Raw genomic sequence first — 26,036 nt, forward strand, 5'->3', positions numbered from 1 at the left:
TAGGGACTTTTATGCTACTAAATTATATTTATGCGGTAGTTAAACATTTAAAAAAGTGAACTTGAAAAAAGTTGTTAATTTTACATTGTTATAAAAAATGCACAAAGATACCATTTTCAGTTTTTGTATGAAATATATATTTTCCAAAACACGTTTAACCCTAAAATTGTGAGAAAATCAAAGCCATAAATCTAAACAAACTGTGTTATAAATTTGAGGCTGATTATAGCCTATCAGTTTTGGCGCAGTACCAAATGTTTCCAATAGATGAAATTCGTCTCCCATTTATTTCCAATCCAGTTGTTTTTGACCATTTTTTTTCAGGATCATTTAACCTTTTCGAATCATCGCCATGATTTTTTTTATTCACACAGTAAGTGCCAAACCCTTTTCCTAGTTTCGTACCATTAAAAAAAAATAATAATAATAATAAAGTCAGAACAGCATCATAAACAAAAAATAATATAAATAATATACTTACGTCATTTTAATGGTGGTCTTCATTCATTTTATAAATTCATAATCCCCTCATTTGATTATGGCTGTACTTTAGTTAAATTAGATCACTCTTTAAAGAAGAAAAACAGCTGTAGTGAAAGCATGTGGATTGGAACATGTATGTTTTATTTCCTATCTCTGCTACGCAATGTTTTTCCATTATGGCTTTGATCTTTTTAAAGCAACATTACTTTTAACTATCCGCATATATGCATTTTTACACGAAAGGTTTTTGTTGACAATTGAAATCTAATCCAAAAGGAAATACATATTAGTGCATGTTTGATTAGTTAGTTATGGACATGAGATCTGTTACAAGCCTTTCTGTGTATAAGGAAATTCCAAAATGTTTTAAATTCACATGATATGTCTCTTTTATTAGGCAAGTCACCACAATATGGAATGGCACAGTATCATCATACTATCCTATGGGCTCAAAAAAAATCAAAGAAATCATCACAGCTGGCCATATTTACATTAAAATAATTTAAATTAAATAGTATAGCTTTTGGGGAAAAATACATTAATTAGAAAAGCAAAAAAAATGTACAAACTTCTTTTTTTTTGTTCTCTTCCATTTTTTTTTAAAAGGTGAGGTGTTAGTGTTTTTGCTCAATAGCTTCACTTTTTGTTCATGTCAGGTCACGTTTTGATGAGTCCCTCAAGGAAGTCCTTTTCAACCATTTCCTCAATGTTCTGTCTGGCCCGGCTCCAGAAGACTTTCTGGCTCTCCAACTTCCCATCCTTGCTAGGGAATGGGCCGTCTCTGGGGGTAGGGCTGTGATATGATCCTGAGCGACTGTTGCCTTTACTGCTGAACACCTGGCTGAGAAGGTTGAAGAAAGGGAGGAGCTGCTCCATGCTGCGGATCACATAAAGGGTGAGCAGGAGCTGTCCGGGCTCCCAGGACAGAGTGCGTGTGGAGCAGTCTTCTTCTGGATTTTTCTAGAGTTAATGGAGACATTCCCATGAAGGTAATGAACATCCTAGGTTTACGAGCATTAGCAAATCTACTGAATAGTCTATAAATGTTATAGGTCCTATGCTAATCACGTGGAATGAATAAAAGATCTATTAATCTTTTAATAGATTTCTTATCTATTAAAAAAATAAGGCAACAATTGGAAAGAACAGATTTCCATAGATTACCAGTAATCCTAAAAGGGGCGACATTTAAGAGGCTGTGGGGAGAGGCAGGGAAAGGGTTGAGAGATGAGATGGAAAAATAGCAATACATAAATTCTCTGATGTCTCTTTATGGTCTTGCCCTTTTTAGGGTTAATTGCATATTGTGGCGACTGTTTGTTGGTCGTATTACCTTGGCCCTTTTTCTCAGCAGCTTGGCCAGTCTGACAACATAGGGCTTGAACTCTCTTTGATGGGTCCCCTGTCTGCGGACCTCCAGACCAGAGTCATCCGAGGCTTCAGGGACAAAAGCCCAGCGATACCTGTGGCACAGTGTATTATTATTTCCTTCAAATTAAATATGCTCAATATTCGTAATGAATTTTATCAATGAAGAAGACTGATATAATGTAAAAGGATGAATAGTTTCCACAGCTCGGAACAGAAGGGCTTTGCACACTTGAAATAGTTAACCATGGGTCATTCTAAACCCTGGGTAAACAGAATCCTGGGTTATCACGTTTCACACTGCTCATGACTTAGAGTTAACAGTTAATCCTGGGTAATCATAAGCTGCACTATAAATTCCCAAACCCTGTGTTAATGTCTTTATTTGCATATTTGCCGTGTCAGTGTCATTGAATAGACAAAAGCAGCATGCGACCTGTTTAGACTTTTTGAACTATAACTGTAACAATTAAATGAAACAGCCTTTTCTTCACTCCAATTAACGTCTTTTCTATCACCATTTCTTAAACAGTGTTTCTTTGACTGTCCAAAACATGTGAATATGAGGCAAGCAATTGGGTGTATGTTGCTAAGCATCTAGCCATAACATTCTAACACCACATAATTTCACACTACAAGTTTGGCACTGCAATGCAGTGTTACAGCAAAAGTGGTTTGTGAGGTTTCATAACTTTGGGTAAAAAGCGGTGCTAACCTCACTTTTAAATTACAAGTGTGAAATGTTCCTTTATCCAGGGTTAAAAGCAGCATTTAGAACAACGATAACCTGGGGTTAAGTGCAGTGTGAAAAGCTCTAGAAAGCCCAAGAAATATTACTAGCTTATTCAAATGAGTTCCTTCCCTGTACTAAAATACATTTCAAAACATTTAATGTGTCAAAACGTGTAAAAACACCCACATCTGGAACTGAGGCAGACTCTCAGAGGGCAGAGCGAGGGCCAGGTCCAGCAGCTTGCAGGCAGACAGGTAGAGGTTGAGCCAGCGCTGGCTGTTGTAGGAGGTAGAGAAGCCATTGCCCCCTGAGTATGTTGTCTCGAGCCCTGCAACCGAGGGGCCTGAGGTCCTGGAGAGAGGCCAAAGACCACATTCATCAGCATTCAACATGTACAAATCACCTATCAAGGTCTTAAATGGAGCCTGATTTTATTTCTTGAACAAAAGCTTTTCTTGATTTTATTTCTTGAATCCATTTATAAAACAGATTTGATAAATGGATACCTGGTGATGTCCTCATCTGCAGTGAGTTCTTGTTCCATGAGTAAGAACACCTGAACCTGTGGGAAGAAACAAACAAGCCTAATGAACATGGCTAATTCTAATAGAATGAGACAAAAACGCTCTACCAAATAACTATTCCCGTCTAAATTCTCCCTGGGAACTTCTGTTATTTCACCATCAAGGCCAAGAGCTTACAGACTGATTTGTAAGATGTTGCTTGTGATTATTTGTAATATGTGAATGTGTGTGAGGTGTGTCATATCCTCACCAGCTCAGTGATCATAGTGGGCCAGAGTGAGGTCAGGTGCTGGGGGGACATGCGCAGTAGCAGCACTCTGAAGAAGAGGAAGACCTGAGCATGGAGGATGGGCACTTGAGGGAGTCGTAGGCTCTCCACAAGACGCTCTGAAACGACAGTGTGTGAAATGTCAAGGACTGTGTATACAGAGTTGAAAATCTCATTGACAGCGGTAGCTTTTTCTCTGAAATATAAGAGCAACAAATACAGCTGAACAAACTGTGAGCTGTCATCTACTCAATCGCGCAGCGTGACTCGAGAAACTGTATAATTTTCACCCTTTAATAGTATTTATAACTTCTAACGTTAAACAGGTTGTGTGACTATGAGGAACGATTACCTCAAAAATGTTCACTGGTGTGCAGGTGTGAGGGGTATTTAAGCGAAATACATATTTCTCACGTGCAGAGTGCTGTTTGAAAGTTGGCATAGGTTGCCGACCCCTGATTTAGAGCTTATTATGTGCGCTAGATTACAAGGCTGCGCTTCACTTAACTTTTTTATGCCTTACCCTCACTAACTTCCCTCCATCTCATTGATGTCTATCCTTCTCAGATGTACATCAGTGCTTACGTTGGACTACTGGCGATTCTTACGATTGTCCACTACTGGCAGTACCCTTGGAATGGATTGAATAGGAAAGTCCCAAGCCTTTGGACACTTGGAAATCTTAATGGAACTGATTTATTATTTACATTATACTGTTTATTTACTTTTCCGAATTAATTAGTTTGATGCACAATTCTATATGCCTATAGGTATGCTTGTGCTGTTGGAGAAAATCGATAAAATTACACAAACTAATAAAATATCAATACAATAACCTTATAAGTTAAGAGTTAATAAGCAATTAATAGATTAAACCTAGTATTAAGTGCGATATACTGTGGCGTTACAATCGTGTTGCATTGTGGTGTATGTGTGCTGCCTGAAGTTTGCATAGGAGTCAACTCGCTTCCTCAGTCAAGGGTCTGTCGAGGGGGTCAAGGGTCTGTCCATATAAGCTTTCCTCATTCACATGAGGAACTGGAACTCACTTCAAATTGGAGATGAAGAAGAGCTCAGGGAAGTTTGCAAGTATGCGTCTAAAAGCGAAGTGGATCGCAGCCCTAGAAACTTACAGGCAAGTGTTTTGGGGCAGGTTGGAACTAAATTCAGGACATTGGCCCTCTAGGATTGTACACCCCTGATTTGTAATCAATGTTTTTTTTGTTTAGGTGCTCTTATGTAGCATGTCTGTTAGTTTCTGCGTGTACCTTGAATGTCTGGCAAGTACTTCTGGTATTGGTCCACCTCACTGCTATAGATGGTGAAGGCCAGTCGTTTGAGTAACATGGCTCTCTGCTCAAGCTCTGCATCTCGATTGGTGAAAAGACTCAGAGAGCTGCTCTGAGCCACGGCAACTCGGGCTGCACATATACAAAATGTTAGCAAGTTCCTCTCTACAACACTCACACACAAAAAACCAACTCGATGATAATGATAGAGCAATAAGATGGGCGCAGCTGGAAGGCCCACTTAGTAGAAAGGGAAGACTCACTCATCAGGTCTCTAAATGTGGTTTTGTCATGAGTCATCAGGTGGTCTATGATTGCTCTCCAGCTGAAAGAGAGAGATGTGGTCAACTAAAGGGTAACATTGCCCTGTGAGAGGCAGTAAAACCACTGTGACGAGGAGAAAGGACATGTTGTGCTGTACAGAACTCACTGGCTGACGCAAGAGGAGTCCATCTGGAAAAACGTATGGTCCATAAACAGGTCGAAAGCTTCTTTCTTCCAGGCTCTCCGGGTGTACTGATATCCACTGAGGCTGCTCAACAGCTGGATACATGCACGATAACTGGGGGCATTGTGAGCACTGGCAAAAAGAAGAGAGAGCAACAAGATCTTGATCCCTAATAACTTTCAATTATACAATCTAAGACACTGAAGCAGATAATTTTGTCAATTCCTCATCTTGGGTCAACAGTGTTGGATTTTGAAGACTAAATACCTATGGTTGCGTAGGTATGGCACAACATAATGCATGAGGTTGACCAGCAGAGGAATCACTCTCTCCTTCTCATCACTGTAGAAGACCATATCTAATAGATGAGCCAGTACCTGCAAATACACCCATGATCACAATAATTCAATTCACAGAAACCCAATCAACACAACAATGCAAAATAAAAGCAAACATACAGAGACAAGTGGGGCAGGGCAGAGCACGACCTCTGGTGACCTGTGAATGTTCTTGGTGTGCTTGATACCAATGCAAAATTCTAATTTACAAATGATATCTACAGCACCTGTGGTAGATTTGGGCTCGTTGTATATTTAAAGGAAAAGAGTGTGCATGTGACATTCTGTGTTTACCTCAGACAGCAAAGTGAGGGCGTGAACACTGTACACAGATGGAGTGAAGCTGGAGGCCTCCATCACTGTGAGCATTAGATCTGAAACATACATACTGTTAGTGAAAGACTCGCCATACCCTCATGGTCATGGAGCTGTGCATGCTAACAGGGGTCGATGTACATGGGCTATACCTTACATAAACACAGACACACATAGTCTCTGACCTTCTACATCTGCCTCCAGACTGGCCCCCTCCACCATGATTTGAGGGGAAGGTTTGACCTCCAGGTTTCTCCTCAACCATGTGGTCTGTTCTAAGGATGAGCCTGCAATCGTTCCAATAGCCTCTACGATCTTATGGGTCACATCCTGGAAAATCATGGTTTTATGATTTAATGTGAACAATTAAACTGAGACATGTAAGAGAAACAGCTGACACTGACACTAAAGTACCATGGCATTACCAACTGTTTCAATGTTTACCATAGTATTATAGAATTGCCATATTTATATACAGTGGTATTAGCAAGTGGTAGTGAAATACATGGTATTACCATGGTACAATGTCCAAAAAACAGTAACACAAAGTAACCATGTAAAAAAAACAATGATATTTGGATGTAACAGTGGAGAGTGTTGGAATGAGGGAAAGGTCACCTGTAGCTCTCGCTGGTCCTTCTTGCTTTCCAGGGTGGGATTCTTTAGGATAAACTCATTCAATACTCTAAAGAAAACATAAAAATGAATTCCTGATACTTCATGTGATCTAGAGCTGTCAAAAAGTCGGAATCGTAAACATCTCTGATTGGCCATTGTGCTCACGCGCTCATCAAATATGTCTGTGATTGGCTACAATGATCAGCGCTTCAAAAACATGTTGTAAATAAACATCAATGACGCTCCTCACCGAGCGCTTACACAGATACACACGGGAGCGTTTGGAAGCAGGCGTCTATCGGAGGACCGGTCCTCTAATAAACGGCTGCTTGTGCTTTCAAACGCTCTCCAGCTCCCGTTTTTTAAAACGCTTTCAAACACTTCCGTGTGCACTCAAATGCTCCTGTGCGTTGTTCATTGTAGCCAATCACGGACATATCCGATGAGCATGTGAACACAATGGCCAATCAGAGGTGTTTACGATTCCACTCAACATCGTTCAAAGCGTCACAATTTAAAAATTTCAGGACCGACTTGGTACCGAAGTCCAAAGGAGCAATCTTTTTTTTTTAAAGTCTAACGTTCTCAGTTCTCAGTAAACGTTCTCAGTAAAACAATGCCTAATATAATTTGATCCAGGACATTCCAATGAAATAAGCTTGATAGCTAATGAAGTCTTTCAAAACATATTGCCTATTTTTTTAACAAAAACAAACTTTTCATTTATGACAAAGTTCATTTTGTTATTGGACACATTCATTCTATTATATTTACCACTATTTATCTTATGAGTAAAACCTCTAAATGAATGTACTTTTGAAATGAAAGTATGGCTGTCCTAGGATTTGAGAAAAATAACTTACCCTAGTATGAGGAACTGTCCTGGAGCAGGCAGACTGAGCTGCACAGAGTCCTTCAGCAATGCCAAGAGTGATGGCCAGCTATCAACCAGACTAGACACTGGAATACTAATAGACACGAGACAAGGGCAGTGAGACAGAGTAATTTAAAGAATACCTTTGGCATATGCTGATATTACTATAGTTGGTCAGTTCACTTACCTCTGCACATAGGCATAGAAAAACTGAAGCATGCAGACCTCTAGGGAAAGATTCTTCTGTAAAATTAAGAAATGCAAAGGGGAGTCTTAAATCTACCTGCAAAACCAACAGCAGTAATTGACAGTGACTGGAGAAGTATTATGGGAGTTGTCAGGGTATATTCGTAACTCTACCTTCTCTTTGGCGATGGCTGGGGGCTGCTTGAGGACTTCCTTCACTGTCTGTATCACAGTCTCAGTTCGCATGGCACTTACTGAACGAACAAGTTCCACAAGGAGAAGTTGTTCCTCACTAGCTGTGGGAATTACCTAAAATACAGACCAATGCATTTGTTTTTGTAGTCCCTGGGTACAAACCCAATAGGTTACTTCTGGTGTTGATCATACCTTGTTCCTGGATGGAGTTTTAACTTGCTTCCTTTCATTCCACACATAAGCAATAGCAGCCATGAAGTGAGCTCCATGATTCATTGAGATTGGGCCCAGCAGCTCTAGAATTTGCTGCCTGAGATTCTGTGAACAAGCAGTAAAAAGTTTGTTAACCTAGCACCTGGACTACTCTCAGGACCAAAGCACAGTCACTACATGTGTATTAAGATTAAGACACAAGTCCACTCTCCTAACGGTACCTTTGTGGATCCTAGGTTGATGTTGGAGGTGGAGCAGGCAGAGGCTGCCGCTGGCTTGTCGGAACTATCAGCCAGATAAAGGACACCCCACAGCAGGGTTACGGAGGACATGATGGTGTGCAAGATGGAGAGAATGCCTGCACGTGCCTCTGCAAGGTGCTTCTGATCTACATTCACCTGAAGCTGAAGATTACATGCACAAAAGCATTAAAAAATCATACTAATTCAAAGCTCACACCTAAGCATTGATTGAAATTGGAAAACACTGACACCTATTAAATTAATATTATATATATATATATATATATATACATACATTATAGATTAATAATAATAATAATAATAGCAATTATTATTATTATTAAATTGTTCTCACCATTTGACTTTTTTAATGTATCCATTATCTTAAGCATTTGAAAGACAACAAGCAGGAAACACTAGCTCCCTCACCTGGTGATATTGTGATGTTGGGTCTAGCAGACAATAATGGATTATGGCTGTCATTCCTTCTAGTACAGTTAGAATCAGGTCAGGAGGGATACACAATGCCATCCACTGGGGCCTAGAAATATACACACAGAAACATTGGCTTTCCCCTCATTAACAAAGCACTGCTTCAAATTTTTATGGTATTTATTTTAATTTATATTCCCTAAAGTGCTTTTTAAAAGAACATGATATTTTTAGGGCAATCACTGAAGAATTGATGGTGAACAGTGCCCTCTTGTGGGTCAAAATTAATTTACTATCACATGACCTATATTGAAATAATCACTTTTGTGGTTGCGGTGAGTGATCTGTTTGTGATTATACTCTTTATCAACAATTTGAACATTTCAATACAAACAGCTCCGTGAACTACTGTGCTTTGCTGTATGGCCCTGTTTCTCTGCTACATAACTGAATTGGTCCAGTACCTTGTGTCTGTGAGGCCCGTCTCGTAGCGGTATTGCTGGATAAGGTTGTCAAGGTTTTTGCACAGCTGAAGAGTAACAGATGCAACTACTCGCCGAAGCACTTTTCGCATGTATGGCAAAGTGGCTGTGATAAGGCCAATCCACTGTGGGTGCATCTTGCATGCATGATGCTGATGCAGGGCTCGGATCACAGCACAAAGAAACATGCCCTGAGCTGTAATGGGTTGCCCGTGCAGATATTGCAAGGATGTCATAGGTTGTTGTGGGTTGACATGCTCGACCTCACCCCCAATCAGCTCAAAACCAGTCCCGGGACCATTAGGTATGACACTAGACCCAGTTGACCCAGGAACTCCCTCTCCACCCTCATCCACTGGGATCATCACACGGTGCTCCAACACCACCAGGCTCTGAAGCAGACGCAAAAGTTGTGACTGTATCGCGCTGCAGTTGTCCAACTGGTCCTCTGACAGATTGATGACACTGTCCTCTGAAAGCCCCTCCTCAACTGCAGCCACATTGGTGCCACGGGCACGGTGGTCATGCCACTTCTGTACACTAAATATGGTGGAAAGCAAACAGTGTAGCACTACTTTCTGCACTTTGCATTTGGACAAAACGTCACAAATAAAGCTTGCAAAGCCCTTTGCTGAGCCCCCAGTGACCTTAGAAAGCTCGCTGAAGAGCAACGTCAGCACCTCCACGCTTGTCAGCTGCATGGCATGGTTGCCTGCCAGGTCCTGTGAGGTGGCGGCCACATGGGCCGAGTAATAGCTGCGCAGAAAATAGAGGCAAAGGGAGATTATGATCTCCAGGAACATGGCACTTCGGAACGAGTGAGAGTGCGAGTCCTGCGGGATGGGGCAGTAGAAGTCCTTGCCCATGACAGAGACACGATGACGTGCTAGCAAGTTCTGCAGAAGAGAGAGCTGTGGAGTGTATGTGTTGTTTATGCTGGTGGTGGAGATGGCGCTCACAAATCCTGCTGGTGAAGCACGTAGCATGGCTGCAATGGCAGAGAGCGCATGCAGAGTCCGAGAGGAGTCATAGAGCTGAAGATAGAGCAGCACATGCTGGTATAGGGGATGAATGTTAAAACGAGGTGACCCAGAAGTGCGAGATCCTCCCACCCCGCTAGCAGCCCCACCACTGGGTGAACCTGTGTCACTTTCAATCTCAGACACTTCCCCTTCCCCACAGCTGTACCAGTTCTCCAAGTCAAGACTGTCACCGAAGAAGATGCTGGGTGGGCGGCTCTTCTCAGCCTGGTTGGTTTTGCGTCTATCATCATCTTTCCTCTTGACCTTCTTGATTTTAGGCTTGGCCCCTGGGGATTTGTCCACCAGACGCTCCATAATCTTGCCCTTTAGGCTGAGCTGTGTGCTGCTGTGGCTGCGCTTGCGGTGCTGGTCAACTACCTGGAGACTCTGCTCTGTGGCAGCACTGCCACCGCTATCTGGCAGTGTAATGATAGAAGGGGAGGAGCTATGCCGAGCAATTCCTTCCCGATGCTCCTCTTCCCCTAAAGCATCAATTGAGGCCACAGCCAGGAACTCCAAGGTTCCCCCTGCAACAAATTCTGGGAGCATTCTAGGTTGGGTGTTGGAAAAGGGAGCAAGTGTGATGCATGGCCCATTAGAGGTATCGGTGGATGAGTTAGAACTGTCAGAGTCTGTCTGAATCCAGGCATCAGGAGATGATGGTGTCTCAGTGGACTCTTTTTCCACCATTTGCACCACTCTGTCTACTAGCTCAAAAAGCACAGCAGAAACTGCCTTGTGCAAGGACTCCTCCTCAGACGAAACAGATTGACAAAGCACAGGATCAGATATATTAACAGTGCTACCACCTCCCTCCAGTTCATCAAAGCTGCCATTGTCTATAGTGGAGGACTGAGAGCCACTTGAATCTGAGCTCTGGTGCTCCCCCTGCTGATCAGGAGGTTGATATTCGCCACACAGCTGCAGGTTCTCGCTACTAAGGCTCAAGAGAGAAAGACTGTCACTCAAAGGGTTGACTGTCAGGCTAAAGGGTTCCATATCATCCAATGGGAGGCATCTGCCACATGCTTGGCCATTCCCTGATATCTGGCTAAAACCTGCAGAGGAGACAAAAATCACATTAGAAAGCAAATATTTATTTTGGTTAAACAAGAAAAAAAGCAGATGATAAATCTATTTATATTACTAGATGAACCCTCTTACTTTCAGTATAGCCCATATCCCTCATGTAAATTGGCTCAGAGGACTCTTGTTCCGTTGGGTTAGGAAAGAACGGGGTCCAGTGACGCTGTGCTTGAACCCGCTGTATGGATACACGGTGAGTTTTAGGGTGCAGCAGCAAAAGCAGTAGAGGTTCAAGAACACGAGCTATGTCATGTCTCTGCAACACCTGGTTCAACCAGGCCCTGCCAACAGCACTTGCAGAGCCGTCCCAATAACTGAGGCTGTCTAACATGATAAACAGAGACCTACAAGAGGAAGAGAACAGTGAGGCAGTTTAACAATTAAATGACAGTGTCTTGAGATGATTCTCCAAGTCATATTTGTTTTTTTGAATAATTAGACTTCATCTCCCATAGAAGTGCTTTTACCTGTCAAAGGTCCGATTGAAAGGGGAGGACTTGGTGATATTCAAGTCTCTGGTTAGGTGCCAAAGAACTGAGAATTTTACATGAGCCTCCAGGCGTATTCTCTAAAATAAAATTGGTAATATGTGAAAAACATTCGGTGCATGTATAATTGTGCAATTCTATGCCACTTGTTTGTGGGGTGTCTGTGCATGCATGTATGACTGACCCTGTCTCGATGCATGAGCTGCTGGCTAATGACATCTTCACAAATGCTGGGGGAGGGAGCCAAATTATGAAGCTGGTAAAAGAGCTCCACACTGCGCTTGTGGTGCTGGGGAGTCTCCTCTCCCAACTGATCCCATAAGATAAGGGCTACACTCTACGGGAGAGAAGTGAGAAGGAGATCAAAATAAAAGGAGAGACTTCAAGAGAATTAAGAAGTGAAGAAATAATGCAAACCTTGAAGAAACCTGTTTTCTCTGCAATGTACTTCAAGATACCAGGTGTGAGTGGTGGTCGAATCACCACTGAAACACGCCCCTGACTCGGACTCATTGGCTGGCCCGAGTCTGGACTTGCCACACGCTCAGCTGTCACCATAGCTACAGACTGTGTGAGTCCGACAAGGTCCATGACAAGTGAGATAGCTACTGCTTGAATACTGAAATCAGCAGCTGTACAGCATGCATCCATCAGGGTCTGAAGCCACACCGCTGGCTGAACACTCTCACCTGTCAAGAGATGGCACAACACAAATATGTAATGTGACATAGAAGGATTTCAAATGTGAAACAAACTATGTATTTATATAAATTACCCTCATAAACTGCCCCCAAATACCTTTGTAGTAAATTAATTCATACTGCATGTGAAAAAAGCAGATTGTGCTATCAGGTATGTAAGGGTTGTATATTAAAGCAATACTAATACTTATTTCTGAGTTATGATTAAAGGCAGCAGAGGCAGTCAAGGATAACAATGTCCAGCATTGTGATAACAAGGTCACAACTTAGAGGAAGGTGACTAACAGGCTGACCTCGGACCTTTGGTACATTCAATTAAGAAATGGCAGCAGAAGGTCATTTTTACCTGCCTGCTCCTCTCTAGTGGGCGAGGACTTCAGGTTGCCCTCAGCAATGTAGACTGGAAAACTGGAGCACTCCAAGAAGAGCTGACAGGCAGCAGTGAATGCAGCCAGACACTCCATTTGCACAGACGACTCCTCAAAACCACTTGTCCATCTTTTATCAGCCACCACTGTTAGAGTGTCCATCTCTGCATTGCAGCTCTTTCCTGCTTCTGCCTGACCACCTGGGGTGATGTAAAGCCTCACTAGGAAAGAAAGGAACTGCTGGAAATGTTCAAGGCAGGACTGCATCACTGGCTTGTCCTGGGGCTTACTGTGGGATGAACTATTAAGCCCAGATTTGGGTTTAGTTTTGGGTTGGACAGGTACATCTTCAGGGATGGAGGCATCATCCTCGGAGTGTTGCATCTTATCAGGTTGCTCCCCACGTTCAGCCTGGTACTGGATGAAGTCAGTAAATCCACTCTCTGACAATCGGTTGCTGGAAGCATTCTCGCCATCATCAAATACATCAGTGCTGCCAGGGGCTTCAAGAGTGACTGGTAGGGTCTGAGCAAGATTGGGAATGAAAAAGAACAGAAAGAAAATGATTTCTCTCCAGGATGGTACATAAAACACAGTGTCTTCTGACACTACTGTGCAAAACCCTACATTCACCCTTTGACAGTTTCAAAGTCAAGGCAGTTTCATTAAGTCAATGAAATATACTGGTTTAGTTTTGATTTTTTTTTAAAACATTTTACTCCATCCTGCCACCTGATGGAGTTTTGGTTCCTCGCCACTGTCGCTTTTTTCACCTTTTTTTCATCTATGTTGCCATTGGCTTTTGGCTTGCTTAGTTGGGGACATTAAATTTAATATTCAACAATAATATTGATCTGCCTGCATTGACACCATTATATGAGAACTGAACGATGACATCACAGGTATCTCCAGAGCAGCCATATATAAATGAACTAAATTAATAACTTTTTTACAACAAAATTAAACATTAACTTACTTAAAGGTGAACTAAGTAACTTTTTTACCTTAACTGATCAACTTCGGAGTCACTGGAATGGTTATATTACTTATTTTGGGTTGAATGGTGGTGGTTTCGCACCCCCCTGGTGCCCGTGAGCGGAAAAACAGCGTTTGCAACTTTGGGCCGGCGGTTTCCCATCTGCTTTGATGTCGTTGATCTACTAAGCCTCTAGTGTCTGAAAATAGCCAGCGAGTTTTTAACAGTTGTTGTCAAATATATATTCCGAAGAAACCTCCGAGCAAAACGCGAGGATACAACAAAGAAATCCAGATCTTACTGAGGGCTACTTTAGGCTGGACTGTGATGCTATTTTCTTCTGGAAACAAACTTTGTTGCATTATTTTCCTGTTATCTCTGTAAAGCTGCTTTGAAACAATCTGTATTGTAAAAAGTGCTATATAAATAAATAAATAAATAAAATTTATGAAATGAATAAAATAAATTAATTATGGACAGTAACAAGGTCGTGCCAGTCTTTGTGAGAAAGTCTCTTGTGGGAAAATCCAAACAAATGATTGCAACAGCACATAACATATATACCGGTAGTTAAGCAATATCACATGACCAAGAGTGATGTTTTCTCTCTAAAAGCCACTTCCGATGCAGCTCTATTTCCTCTGCAGTGAAAAGATGGATTTTGCTGATTGTGATTTCTTTTGGTAACAGACTTTTTTTAGTGTCTTATTATCCTAATTGAATTTACTGATACAACTTAAGAATTTGACATGATAGATGACACATTTAATAGGGCTAGGAAAAAAATACCTTTTTAAAAAGGTAAAAAATAAATTAAAAAAATAACAAATATGCTGATTTAAGTAAATAAGAGCTGATACTGATGAAAACTAATAAGAACTGATGCAAATATTGCTTGAAATTAAGTTGCATTAAAAAGTCCTTTTTTCTTTCCAGACAATAAACTTTTTTACTTAGACAAGTGAATGACCGATTTACTTGTTCGAAGGGCAAAGTACATACAAGGTTTAATGTCGAGCCCTGTTGTGTTACATCTGGTGCAGTTTTTTTTTTAAATCCTGTCACAACCCTTACATTAAGACTTGAAACCAGTGAATTCTGCTCCATTATGGTGAGCTCTATCTAGCTATTTTTGAATACAACAAATGCATCTTATGTAGCCACATATGATACAGGTCAAGTGAGACCTAAACCAGTCTAATCATATAGAGCTTCCTTCATGTTGACTGTTCAAGCATTCCACGAAGTCGATTTTAAAAATCCCACAAATTTTTTTTTAAATTAAATAGGGATTAGAAAAAAAAAAATCCCTATTTGCATAATGTCGATAATATTATATTGTTATATTATCATAGTGACTGTAAGGCTGCAAGGAATTCCATGCTTGTCAAATTTGAGGCCATTTCTTGCGCAAAACATAGCTCTCTCAGTCCTACACTTTAACATGAAGCCCTTCCCATCATGCTGTGGGTTGGCTATAACACATTCAGACATCCACAACTCAGTGGTTTCTATCATAGAACTGTGTAGCAGCGCAGAGCCAGACTCAGGTGGCAAGCAGTGCGCTGCATGAGCCCCAGAGGAGGGAAAGGCGAGAGCTTGAGAGGTTGAAGGCTATTTTCACCTGAGTGAAAATGACAGACTCTTGGGCCTCAGAGGCTAGACTTGGCTCCCACTAGAGAGAGGAACTCAGCTGTGCATGAACGTCTCATCCCTATTCCCTTGCTTACCCTCCCTGTATGCTGGCACCATCCAGGGAGTCTGGCACAATTTCGATGAAGCTTCACTTACGGTGGAGACATGTAGTCCCGGTAAGGTAGCAAACAGGTCATGGGGGCACACACACACACACACACACACCCTAACAAACTTATGTCAGGGTCCAATGACGGCGGACCATCCTGTCTACTGGACCCAGAGCAGGGAGTCAGTGAAGGCATGTACAGTGGGAGACACACACCATCAGGCAGAAGAATGGTTGTTTCCAGGCCAGTGCTTGTATGGCAATCAGGCCATATTGGCTTGACTTTAACAGACTAATGCTGTAGGGACTGCTTCCAAAGACTTCAAAACAATGAAAAGACATTCTAAGTTGACAGAGTACTGTTGCTATTGGCAGTTAAATAAAGTGCTGAGTGATGTACAAAGTCAGAGAAGAAAGAGAGTACATTTCACAGCTGAACTGTGAACAGTTAAGTTAAGATACTTTTTAATCTACACTACATATTCCCTATGTGGAATGCCTAAAAAAATTGTACATGAAGCACAGGGCAGAGATGAGAGTAACAGATTTTGTGTTTCAGACTGGAGGTCGGTCTCTGTGCACTGATGCCAATGTGTTTCCTTAGTTGGGCTTGAATCACAGCTTCTAAAAGCCACTCAATTTAAATGAGATTATCTTACTTTCATTTGATTTATTTCATCAGTTACCAAGGGCAGCCTATATAATTGACTTTTACATATAAAGGAAAAAAACAACAACTTTGAATATTCATTCTACAAAGGTAGAAATTATCGGGGCCAAGCACAAAGAACACGCACTATACATCATGTCAAGATGGCTGGGAGCATCAGACCAACTGCAACAAAGAGCAATTAAAGACATTTTAAGATTTTTTTAGGCAAAATGGCTGAAAAATGATAAATACAGCCACTAGTAATTTGATTTAATGGTTTATCACTTTCGACCAACAGATGGTGCTGTGACCAAAATGGTGTGTTCAGAGTGAGGTGACAATGGCACAAGCAACGTTTGGTGTCAATATGCCAAAGCATTGCAGAGATACAGCCTCAAGAGTCATTTTGTCGTCATGCCTCAGGTTTGTTTGCTGCGGTATACGAAAACAGTTTCGTCTATCGACGCGAAATCCACAACTTTGTCGGCACAGTCTGAAGATGATCTGACTTGAATTTGGTGAAAATCAGACAAACGGTCTAGGAGGAGTTTGAAAAAATAGGTATTATAACTTTTGACCACAAGGTCAATGGTGCCGAAGACACATACCTAGATTTGTAAAAATACGCCAATGCATACTTAAAATATAGCATTGTACGACAAAATTCAAAATGGCCGACGCCCAAAATGGTCAATATAGGAAAGTTTGGTATCGTTTGATTCGACATGATGCACCAAATCTAACAAGACCAGTTTTGTGATTTTTGGTATCAGTACATTGATTGACATGACCAATGAAATCTTTAGAATTGGGTGCAGGGCAGGATTTCCGTTGAACTGGTTTGGGAAAAGAATCACGCGTTGCAAAGATATAGCCTCATGTTTATTTTGGCAGGCACTTCGTTCGACATTGTTTGGGAACAGTTGAGTTCCATAACTTTTTCGACATAAAAATTACCTGGTGCCATTTTTGTGCAAATCGGAGCAATGGCCTAGGAGGAGTTTGAAAAAGTATTTTTTTCAGAAAATTCAAAATGGCAGACAAATTTCATGACAGAAAATGAGGCAATAGTAATTTTGTTTCTAGCCCTTACGGTTCAAAAGTTATTAGCATAAAACGTGAGTGCAAATTTGCACAATTGGTGGCACTAGAGGGATTGAGTCTCCAAATTTACTATTGTGACAATTCAGACTGTCTCTATCTATCTGTGTTTCAAATTAGAACTTTACCGCAAGCGGTTCTATGGGCTGCCATAGGCTTCCTGAGCGGAAACGGAAGAAGAATAAGAACGCCAACGATTACAATAGGTAACTTCGGTGCTCTGCCCCTAATAAAGGAGGTCTACATGTTACTTGAAGGCAACATACATCTTTGAATTTCCAGTCATTTAATTGTAATGGAAATTTGTTCTTTACTTGTTTTTAATGACATTTTAAGATGTGTTTTCCTGAATTTTTCAGGCCTGGAAATATTTGAATTATTATATATTTCTAGGTTTTCCATCATAGGAACCCTGAAAAAATTTCGCAATAGCACTAAAAGAAATAGAGGGGTGGTGATGGCGCAATGGATAAGACACATGCCTTTGGTGTGAGAGACCCGGGTTCGAATCCACTGTGAGACACCAATGTGTCCCTGAGCAAGACACTTAACCCCTAGTTGCTCCAGAGGCGTGCGACCTCTGATATATAGCAATTGTAAGTCGCTTTGGATAAAAGCGTCAGCTAAATGAATAAATGTAAATGTAAATGTAAATAGCCATTTCTAACTGATTAAATAATTTAGAGCTGAGCATAACTAGAAAAAAAAACATTCTATTGAATGTCTTTCATAAGCTTGTTTGTTCCCAGTTTTTCCATTGCTGTGTAGACCCTGCATATATTATGCTTTACCTTAAGCTTGTTAAAAATGTGACCTACATATAAAATCAGTCATTTATCTGGTTTTTAGTATTTATTCACAGAACATATTTGAATCATTTAATTGTCTGCTCTCACCATTTTCTCATCTTTGTCTCTAGAGGAAGGGGTAGTTGTGGCAGAGGACGAGGGCGGACCAGAGGGCAGTGCAAGGGGTGACACCAGAGGGGGCTGGACTTTGCTGAGGATCTTCGAGCAGAGGCGCAGACAGTGGGTGAGCTCTCTGAGGCCCAGGGCCTGCAGGTGTGTGGTAAGAGCAGAAACCATCCGCAGCAGCAACTGAGGTAGATGCTCTGTCTGGATCTCAATGTATGTCTCCTAGAGCGAAAAAGACAGAGAGATATGCATGAGGGAGGCTCAATTCCTTGTCAATATTAAGACAGCCGGAGGTCCATTCCTGCGTCACAGTCAGTAATATACATTAAGAGTTATGGTTAACAAAACTGAAAAACATATTATAACCATTTAGGCTTTATGTGTGGTGTAAAAGTGAGTAACAAGCTTAAGAATTTTAATTGGTGAGCTCATGCAAGTTTATGGTTCTACCTTCCGCAACATCCATAGATAAACATGATGAGTGTTTCTTTTAAATAATGATATAATGTAAAATGTTAGATATAACATAACAATAAATATAATTTAATACAGCAAATAGGCTTTTTTTTATTATTATTACTCCGCTTGTCTGTTTCACGGCATTCAAGATCAGAGGGTGTGAGTGGTGTGAAGCTGAAGTGGCGTTTATTTTTTCAAAGCGAGCAAGGAGCAGGAAATGGAAAACCTGGAGATTACAGACCGTTAATGGATGTTTCTGGAAAGGTAGCCAAAAAATTAGAGTGAAGTGAAGGTAAGGTGAAGAGGCAAGTAAGAGCAGTACTGTACCTGGCAGATAACCCTCATGCTTCTAGTAGGCTTCGAGGGAAAAAAAAGAGAGCAGAGATTTTCAGACAGACAGAAGCGAGCAGTGCAGAGGCCAGAAAACACTTCAGAAACCCTGATTGGAAGGCCAAGATGATCTCTGAATCTTTCACATAGACATCAGCACACACATAAAAATTTGGACACATGTAGAAAATATCTACACTAAAATGTTGAAGTAGTTTAGTTGCGTATAACTAAAGAGGTAGGAACATCAATGGAGATTAGACAATTTTAATTTCTAGTTGGCAAAAAGTCACTAGGGATCTGAACATTTCCATAGCTAAATTATCATATCCAAGTGTAAAGTTTACCAACCAAAGATACAATGTCCAACAAGAAGTCCACCAGCTCACAGAACTCAACCAATGAGCGTGTTGATGTCTCAGAGCTCATAGTCTGTCCAGTGGTATGACTGCTCTGAGTCCACCTATGAAAAGAGAATGAGGTCAAGCAAAAATAGACCAAAAATGCATTATATTTTCAACCCATTATCCTACACACACCTGCAGCACTCCTCAAACCAGAGTGCAATATAGTCCCACATGTAGTAGGGCTCAAATGAGTTAAACAAGAGGTTGGCGGTTTTAATGAGCTCTGCTGTTTTCTTGTTTTCTCTGAGTTTGCTGAAAAAGCAACACAAAAGAAAAAGTTGAAAATATTGTCATTGAAAAATATTTGTAAGAACTGCATAATTGTAAAAACCATTAGTGAGAGAAAAGAAGTGCGGACCTGCTAAGTTGAGTTTGGTCTTTGCTGAAGGGGTTTTGGTTTTGAAGGTCCAACTCAGCACGGCACTGAGTGTGCAGGGTGCGAAACACTTCAATCAGAACATCCTCTAAGATTGCTGGGCCTAAATAAAGTGGACAAAAAAGTATCAAGGCAATTCCAAACTCTCTTTGTGTGAGTTTAAGCATACCACAGACAGCATGTAGTAATGGCTGTACCCAGCTCAGGCTTGTCGAGAAGGCTGATGAGAATGCGAAACGGCTTTAAGTCGTGCATCAGGATGCTCTCCTCCTCCCCTCCTCTTGCCTTCCCCTGCAAGATCCCCACCATGGCCTACAAACATACACAGACACATTTAGGGATGCAAAGACAAATAAAATTCTGACCAGTAATGATAAATGGCTGAAGATTAATGGCTGATATCAAACATACTATTTTGTATAAATGAAAAATAAAATACTTAAACCAACGGTTTTAAAAATTACAAGTAAATGTATCATAACATTATAAATGTATATAATGTTCAATATGAAAAACATACAGTTTATTGGTTTTGAGCTTTGCTAAAGATTACATTTAACAGTGTTATTGATTCAATTATTAAAGTTCATAGAGTTCAAAAGTAGCGACAGATAATTTTTTCCATATAATGACATACATCAGAGTATAAAAGATTATTGAAAAAAAAAAAAAATGCAATGTGGGGTTTTTACCCAGAAGATCAAGTTAAGACATTCTTTCTGAATAACATTATGAGCAAAAAAAAAAAAAAAAAATCAGTAAGATACCAGTAATAACAAAAAAAATTTCACAATGATATCTATAACATGCATTTACATTATAATCGAAAAAATAGGGTGAATTTTAATTTCATGCTGACTTTAAAGATTAATTTTAATTGAGTGTTAGATGATGAAAAAGGTAATCTAAATGTAACGAAAGTACTTAAGATGCATCTTTCCTCAGCATTACCCTTGAGAAGGAAAATTCTCTCCATTATACTGTGTAGGCCTTTGCAAGTGTGTATTTCCGCTCTTTAGGGATTTCACACTTGGTCTAACGCATGGCTGCACAGACAGAGGAACAGACGGTCCCTGCAATAACCTACTTCCCAAACAAGCGAGATCCAACAAGTGGCCCGAACCAGATGGCACGCAATCAAACAATTCCCCTTCCAATAAAACAGAGAGGAAAATGCCAAAAACAAAACTCCCCCTGCTGCAGTCCCAAACTCAACCCCCAGGGGTACCGGGACATTTTAAAAGCATGGCCCTGAAAGGCTCTGTCTATGCATGCATAGGGACCAGTGTCTCATTGCAAGCTAAACCATGCATACAGACCACATGGAGAAAAGTGAAGACAGAGTGGCTTATTGACAAAATGTGTGCATGCACCTGTGTGCCTCTGCAGACATAACAAAAACGGTTTTATCCTACAACAAAAGCAAACTCGAACTCAAAAAAAGAAAGAGATCTTTTGAAGTTTCTATGTTGCTTTTGATTTCTCTGTCTGGAAATGTTTGCTTAGAATACTGTGAACAGCAGAGATTTCTGATGTCCCATGAAAAATTAGTCGCATCAATCCATCTTTTTGACATAGAACAAAATTTGGATGTTGCATTCAAAAACATATGTGAAGTTCTCATTGTTTGGACTTCATTTTCTGCCTTGAACATTTGACCTTACCTGAATGAGCATGTCCTTGGAATAAGTGTTGAAGTAGTGTGTGACGTGTTCTTCTGGATTACTGAGTCGGGTGCTACGAGGGCCTGCTTGCACACCATTGTTATCAAACCCTGAAAACACCATCAAGCACACAATAAGAACACTGAGTTCATAGATATTAAGTTTTCCAAAACAATTTTAATGACTTGCAGAGATACAAGGAAATAAATGAGCAAGTGTTCATGAAAATATGATAAGAGGCTACTTATAGTTGTCACTGTGTTCATGACATACAAACTTACCGCAATGTTCATCCACAGCAAATGGACAGCAAGTAAGAGACAAAATCAGGTCAACCAAAACACTTAAACACGCAGGCCATTTAGGAATCATATTACCAATCTGTCTGAACTGATAATGTGTGATATGGTTCTTATGAAAACATGAGAAATCGGAATGTTAAAACAATTGTTTCTAACCTTTGGTCCATTTTATATAGCTTAAATATAAAATGCTTTACCACTACAAAACTTAAGCAAGTTTATGCTGTTTTTATGAAGTTGTAAAATTAAGTTTTTAGTGCTTATTTACACTAAAGTTTGGGGTCAGAAATATTTTATTTAAGAAATTAAGGTCACACTTTATTTTAAGGTGTCTTTGTTACACTGTACATACATACATTTAAGTACTGACTGAGTAATATTCAGTAACTGCATGTACTTACTATAGGGTTAGGATTTGGTTTAGGGTTAGTTGCATGTAATTAATTATGCATAATTAATAGTTATTACTATAATAACTACATGTAGCATAACATATGTAACAATGACACTGTAAAATAAGGTGTTACTGAAATTAATACTTTTATTCAGCAAGGATGCATTAAATAGATGAAACATGACATTAAAGACATTTACAATGTAACAAAGGATTTCTAAGAACACCATCTTTGAAAATGGGAACAAAACTAAAAAGGGTGGACACTGGAGAGCATACAGTTTGTGTGCGAGGTGTGGATATCTCACCCAGCAGCCAGGCATAAAGTCTACGATTCAGGGACATGTCTCTTCGTAGGACAACATGAAGTGCTGCAGACAGAATCCTGATCATGTCTGGACGTGTAGCCTGAAATGAACAGAATAGAGTGCATTTCGTCTTAGTGCGTAATTTCTGTCAAAAACTTTACACTAAATTTTCTATTTTTGTGACTAGAGAATAATCAAATCTACAAATATATGTGTTAAAGGTGGACAGGTGACTCTGCCACCAGAGATGCAACACAGTAAGGTCTTTCACAGCTGAATTTCGGAGAGAAATATAAGAAATATTCCTATCATTGGAGTAAAATAGAATAAAAAATTGTCAGTTTTGTTACCTGACTCATGTGGAAAGGAAAGCAGAACAGGATCAGATCTAGGGTGCTCCTCTGCACTAACACACTGGAATCCTGCACAGATGTGCTGACTGCTTCCACCTGAAGAAAACATGAAATCATGATATAAATAAATGTTCCCTGTGGTATCCAATAAAACTATTTCTATATTGTGATTCATTCATTTTTAAAGGCTGTTTTGCTTGCATTTTGCCACTATTGATCAGTGTACCATCAGTTCGATGTCACTGCCAATGATGTAGAGCTGGTCCTCCATTGATAGTTTTCGGTTAAGGTGCAGTAGGACGAAGGACACTCCAGGCAAACGCACAGAAGGGCTGGTTAGGATGCTGCCCCACAGGGCACTGTAGAAGGCCGGCTGCTCCACAGCTGCTGCCACCTTTTCTAGCAGGGTATTGCTCCTATTGTTTTTATTTATTGGTATTAGTTCATATTGTAGATACATGTATACACACACACACACACACATATATATATATATATATATAAATATCTCAGCTAATATTGGATATTTAATTGTGCATGCTCATTAGCTCCATTTATACATTAAGATTAAGATGTTTTTAAGAACATATAATATACACTACTGTTCAAAATATTGTCAGTAAGATTTTTAAAAGAAACTAATTTTTTTTAGCAAGGATGCATTAAATTGATCAAAAGTGACAGTAAAGACGTACATTTACATTGTTAAAAAAACATTTAATATAAAGGCAATTTTTTAATTAACAAAGAATCCTTTCAGAAAAATCAGTTTCCACAATATTATTTATAAATACCGGTGAATATTAAGCAACACAAATGTTTTCAACATTGAAAATAATAAGAAATAAGAAAATAATAAGAAATTCCCAGGAATAAATTGCATTCTTTAAATTGCAATAATATTTAACAATATTACTGTTACTGTACTAATATAATACCAGTAGTAATATAAACAGTAGTATGCATATTTAATAAACATGAAACAAGTACATTCTAGATTTAAAAACTTTTATTTTACCTGTCATAATACTCTGATCCCTCCTCCAGACCAGGCATTACACCGGTCAGGAGTCCCTGCAGGCCTGGTTTAAGAGTCTTCCCCAAGGGCAGGTAGTAGGTCTCATATAACCCAAGTAATACTGGCTTCACAGACATAGCAGCATTGGATAGTAAAGGGAAGAGTCCAGAACTGAGGAGGAGGAAAAGGGTAATAAAAGCACATATTAGGCACTAAAAGTCACTGTAGCAGAAAAATCAATCTCGCAATATCTCTACCTATAGAGGAAAAGATCCTTCGCCAGGCGCTTTGGTCCAATGATCTTGAAGATGATTTCGTAGGTCTCCAGGGCCTTGCGGTGAACCCCGCTGGGCAGCGCCGGGTGGAGGCATTGGGCCAGGCGCTTTCCAATGGTCAATTTCTTGGGCACAACCTGATACTTGCCATTGTTTTGCAAAACCTGTCCAACAAATACAGAAAAATTAGATCAGTAAAGCACCTGTCAGGTTTGGAACTGCTACTAAAATCAAGAGGATGTAGAAATGGACCTTGTTGAGCTTTCCGAGTGCTGAGATCAGATCGGCCCATTCGCTGGAGTACTCAAAGTTTTTTAGGGCCTTATCTACCGCTGCCACATAGTTCCTGTACTTCGAGTCACCAAGGAGTTCCAACTCCTCTGCATTCATCGTCCTACACGATGGGACTAAAAGCCGATTCCGAGGTCACGTACAAACATCACACCTTAAGTTTAAAGGAACAGCGGGGAAAATACACAAAGGTTAAATTCAATCATAACTCAATGAGTAATGTTACAGCGTAGATCACATGCTTGATGACGGAAAAAAGAGCTCACACCCAGATTCCAGTATACTCAACAATAAGCTTAACCACACTCAACCAAACACAGCAGCACTTTAGTGGTCAGAAGAGCTCACTGTCACTAGTGGAAATGCAGTGGGAGGCTGTTGAATTATTAACAGATGTGACTCAGTTGCAGGTGAGACACTTTAAGCTATAAAGGGCAAAGAATAACAACAATAAAGCACTGACTGGGGAAATAAATTAATAATTCCACATACCCCATTCTAATCTGGCGTTAACAGCAGTTATGTTATTGAAAACATTAAATTCATGCAAAAAACCTGCAATAAAAATAAAAACGTTTCATTGAGGTGACAGATCACTCCCAAAAACATCAATTACTTACCCTCATTTTGTACCAATAGGAATGGCAACCTCAGTCGTTTTCTACACAATGTAAATAAATGGTGCCTGAAGCTGCCATTCTGCTTAAATTCACATTTTGTGTTCCACAGAGGAAAGAAAGCCATACAGAAAACATGAGGGTGTGTACTGTGTAAATTATGATTTCAATTTTGGATGGAACTGTCCCTTTAAGATGCATCATAACAGCCCAGTTTTTACTCTCTCCAAAACAAGATCACACCAAGCAAAACAAGTATGCACATTAAGCCCTTCTAAGTCTGACTCTGTTTTCAACTGGAATGAATTCAATTTAGAAAAAAACATAGCATCACTCCATTTGGCAGGCTTGTGATTTCCCATAATCTGCTGATGGGGAACAAGGGACCATTGATGTGATGAGAAGGCCCCTCTGAGGTCCTCAAAAGCGGTTAACTAGTGTGACAATGATGAATATGTGGTTCATAGTAAACATCTCTCTACATCTCTCCACTTGGTACGATACCTCCCATACATATTGAGAATAGCCACCCAAACACGATCAAATGTCATGAACACACGCTAACTGCTATGCTACTGTACGCTCGCTATAGAGCACAGGATTCTCTCCATTGAGCTGCTGCTTACCGTTGTCAGTCGACGACGATTTTTTAAAAAGGTCTGAGCTGTGAGGGGCTGAGGGGGCTTGTTAGTCTTGTAGGCAGGCAAATGTATAGATGGATGAATAGGTTGTGAGCGATGTAACGTTACGGTCAGGTGCGACGTCGGTGGGTGTACTGACAGCATAAACGCTTTCCCGGACTCCGCTGGAGAGATTAAGTTACATATCTGCTCTTAGTAAAGCCATCTTTTATACAGCTGCGTTAATGTTGACATCAATGCAGATAGCGTTGACACTCTGCGGATGAAACCATTTTTGATTAAAGACGTTGACAGGTAAAAAATGATTCGTTCTGCGCATGCGGGATCAGTTCCTTGTTAAACAAAAAAAATACGTCTCCGTTTCATAATAAAAGTTCCCATGATTGCGTCACTTTGTAGGCAAGTCCCGGAAATAAATTTCATACGGGCGATTTAAAATATAATAAGTAACACAATATTAACTACATTAACTATAACATTTCTGGAAGAGCGTTTCACGTTTTGTTCTTCAGTATAAATTATACACATTTATACCGCAAAC

The 26,036-nt window shown here is 40.2% G+C and overlaps 1 protein-coding gene across 2 annotated transcripts; it reads right to left on the reverse strand.

The window, feature by feature from the left end:
• Positions 1-604: 604 nt before the first annotated feature.
• On the reverse strand, positions 605-25,837 carry dop1a (DOP1 leucine zipper like protein A). 2 transcript variants are annotated; one of them, XM_079624672.1, is made up of 38 exons: positions 25,481-25,837; positions 24,199-24,391; positions 23,929-24,110; positions 23,672-23,842; positions 22,880-23,069; positions 22,651-22,749; positions 22,301-22,400; positions 21,297-21,406; positions 19,830-19,944; positions 19,615-19,735; positions 19,389-19,508; positions 19,201-19,312; positions 18,847-18,876; positions 18,043-18,282; positions 12,652-13,198; positions 12,022-12,293; positions 11,789-11,941; positions 11,584-11,684; positions 11,195-11,460; positions 8,991-11,088; positions 8,524-8,635; positions 8,074-8,256; positions 7,832-7,957; positions 7,619-7,753; positions 7,446-7,501; positions 7,248-7,352; positions 6,385-6,451; positions 5,952-6,096; positions 5,746-5,825; positions 5,381-5,490; positions 5,096-5,245; positions 4,929-4,990; positions 4,645-4,797; positions 3,359-3,495; positions 3,091-3,146; positions 2,771-2,935; positions 1,817-1,946; positions 605-1,443 (listed from the first exon to the last, which is right to left on the reverse strand). In XM_079624672.1, the coding sequence occupies exons 2-38, from the start codon at positions 24,334-24,336 to the stop codon at positions 1,141-1,143; spliced, it is 7,440 nt and encodes a 2,479-aa protein (XP_079480798.1). In that variant the 5' UTR covers positions 24,337-24,391; positions 25,481-25,837; the 3' UTR covers positions 605-1,140. The 2 variants fall into 2 exon arrangements, with proteins under 2 accessions (XP_079480798.1, XP_079480799.1); XM_079624673.1 differs by lacking the exon at positions 18,847-18,876.
• Between the last annotated feature and the right edge of the window lie 199 nt (positions 25,838-26,036).

This window comes from Phoxinus phoxinus, assembly GCF_949152265.1.
Source record: "Phoxinus phoxinus genome assembly, chromosome: 10".
NCBI lineage: Eukaryota > Metazoa > Chordata > Actinopteri > Cypriniformes > Leuciscidae > Phoxinus > Phoxinus phoxinus.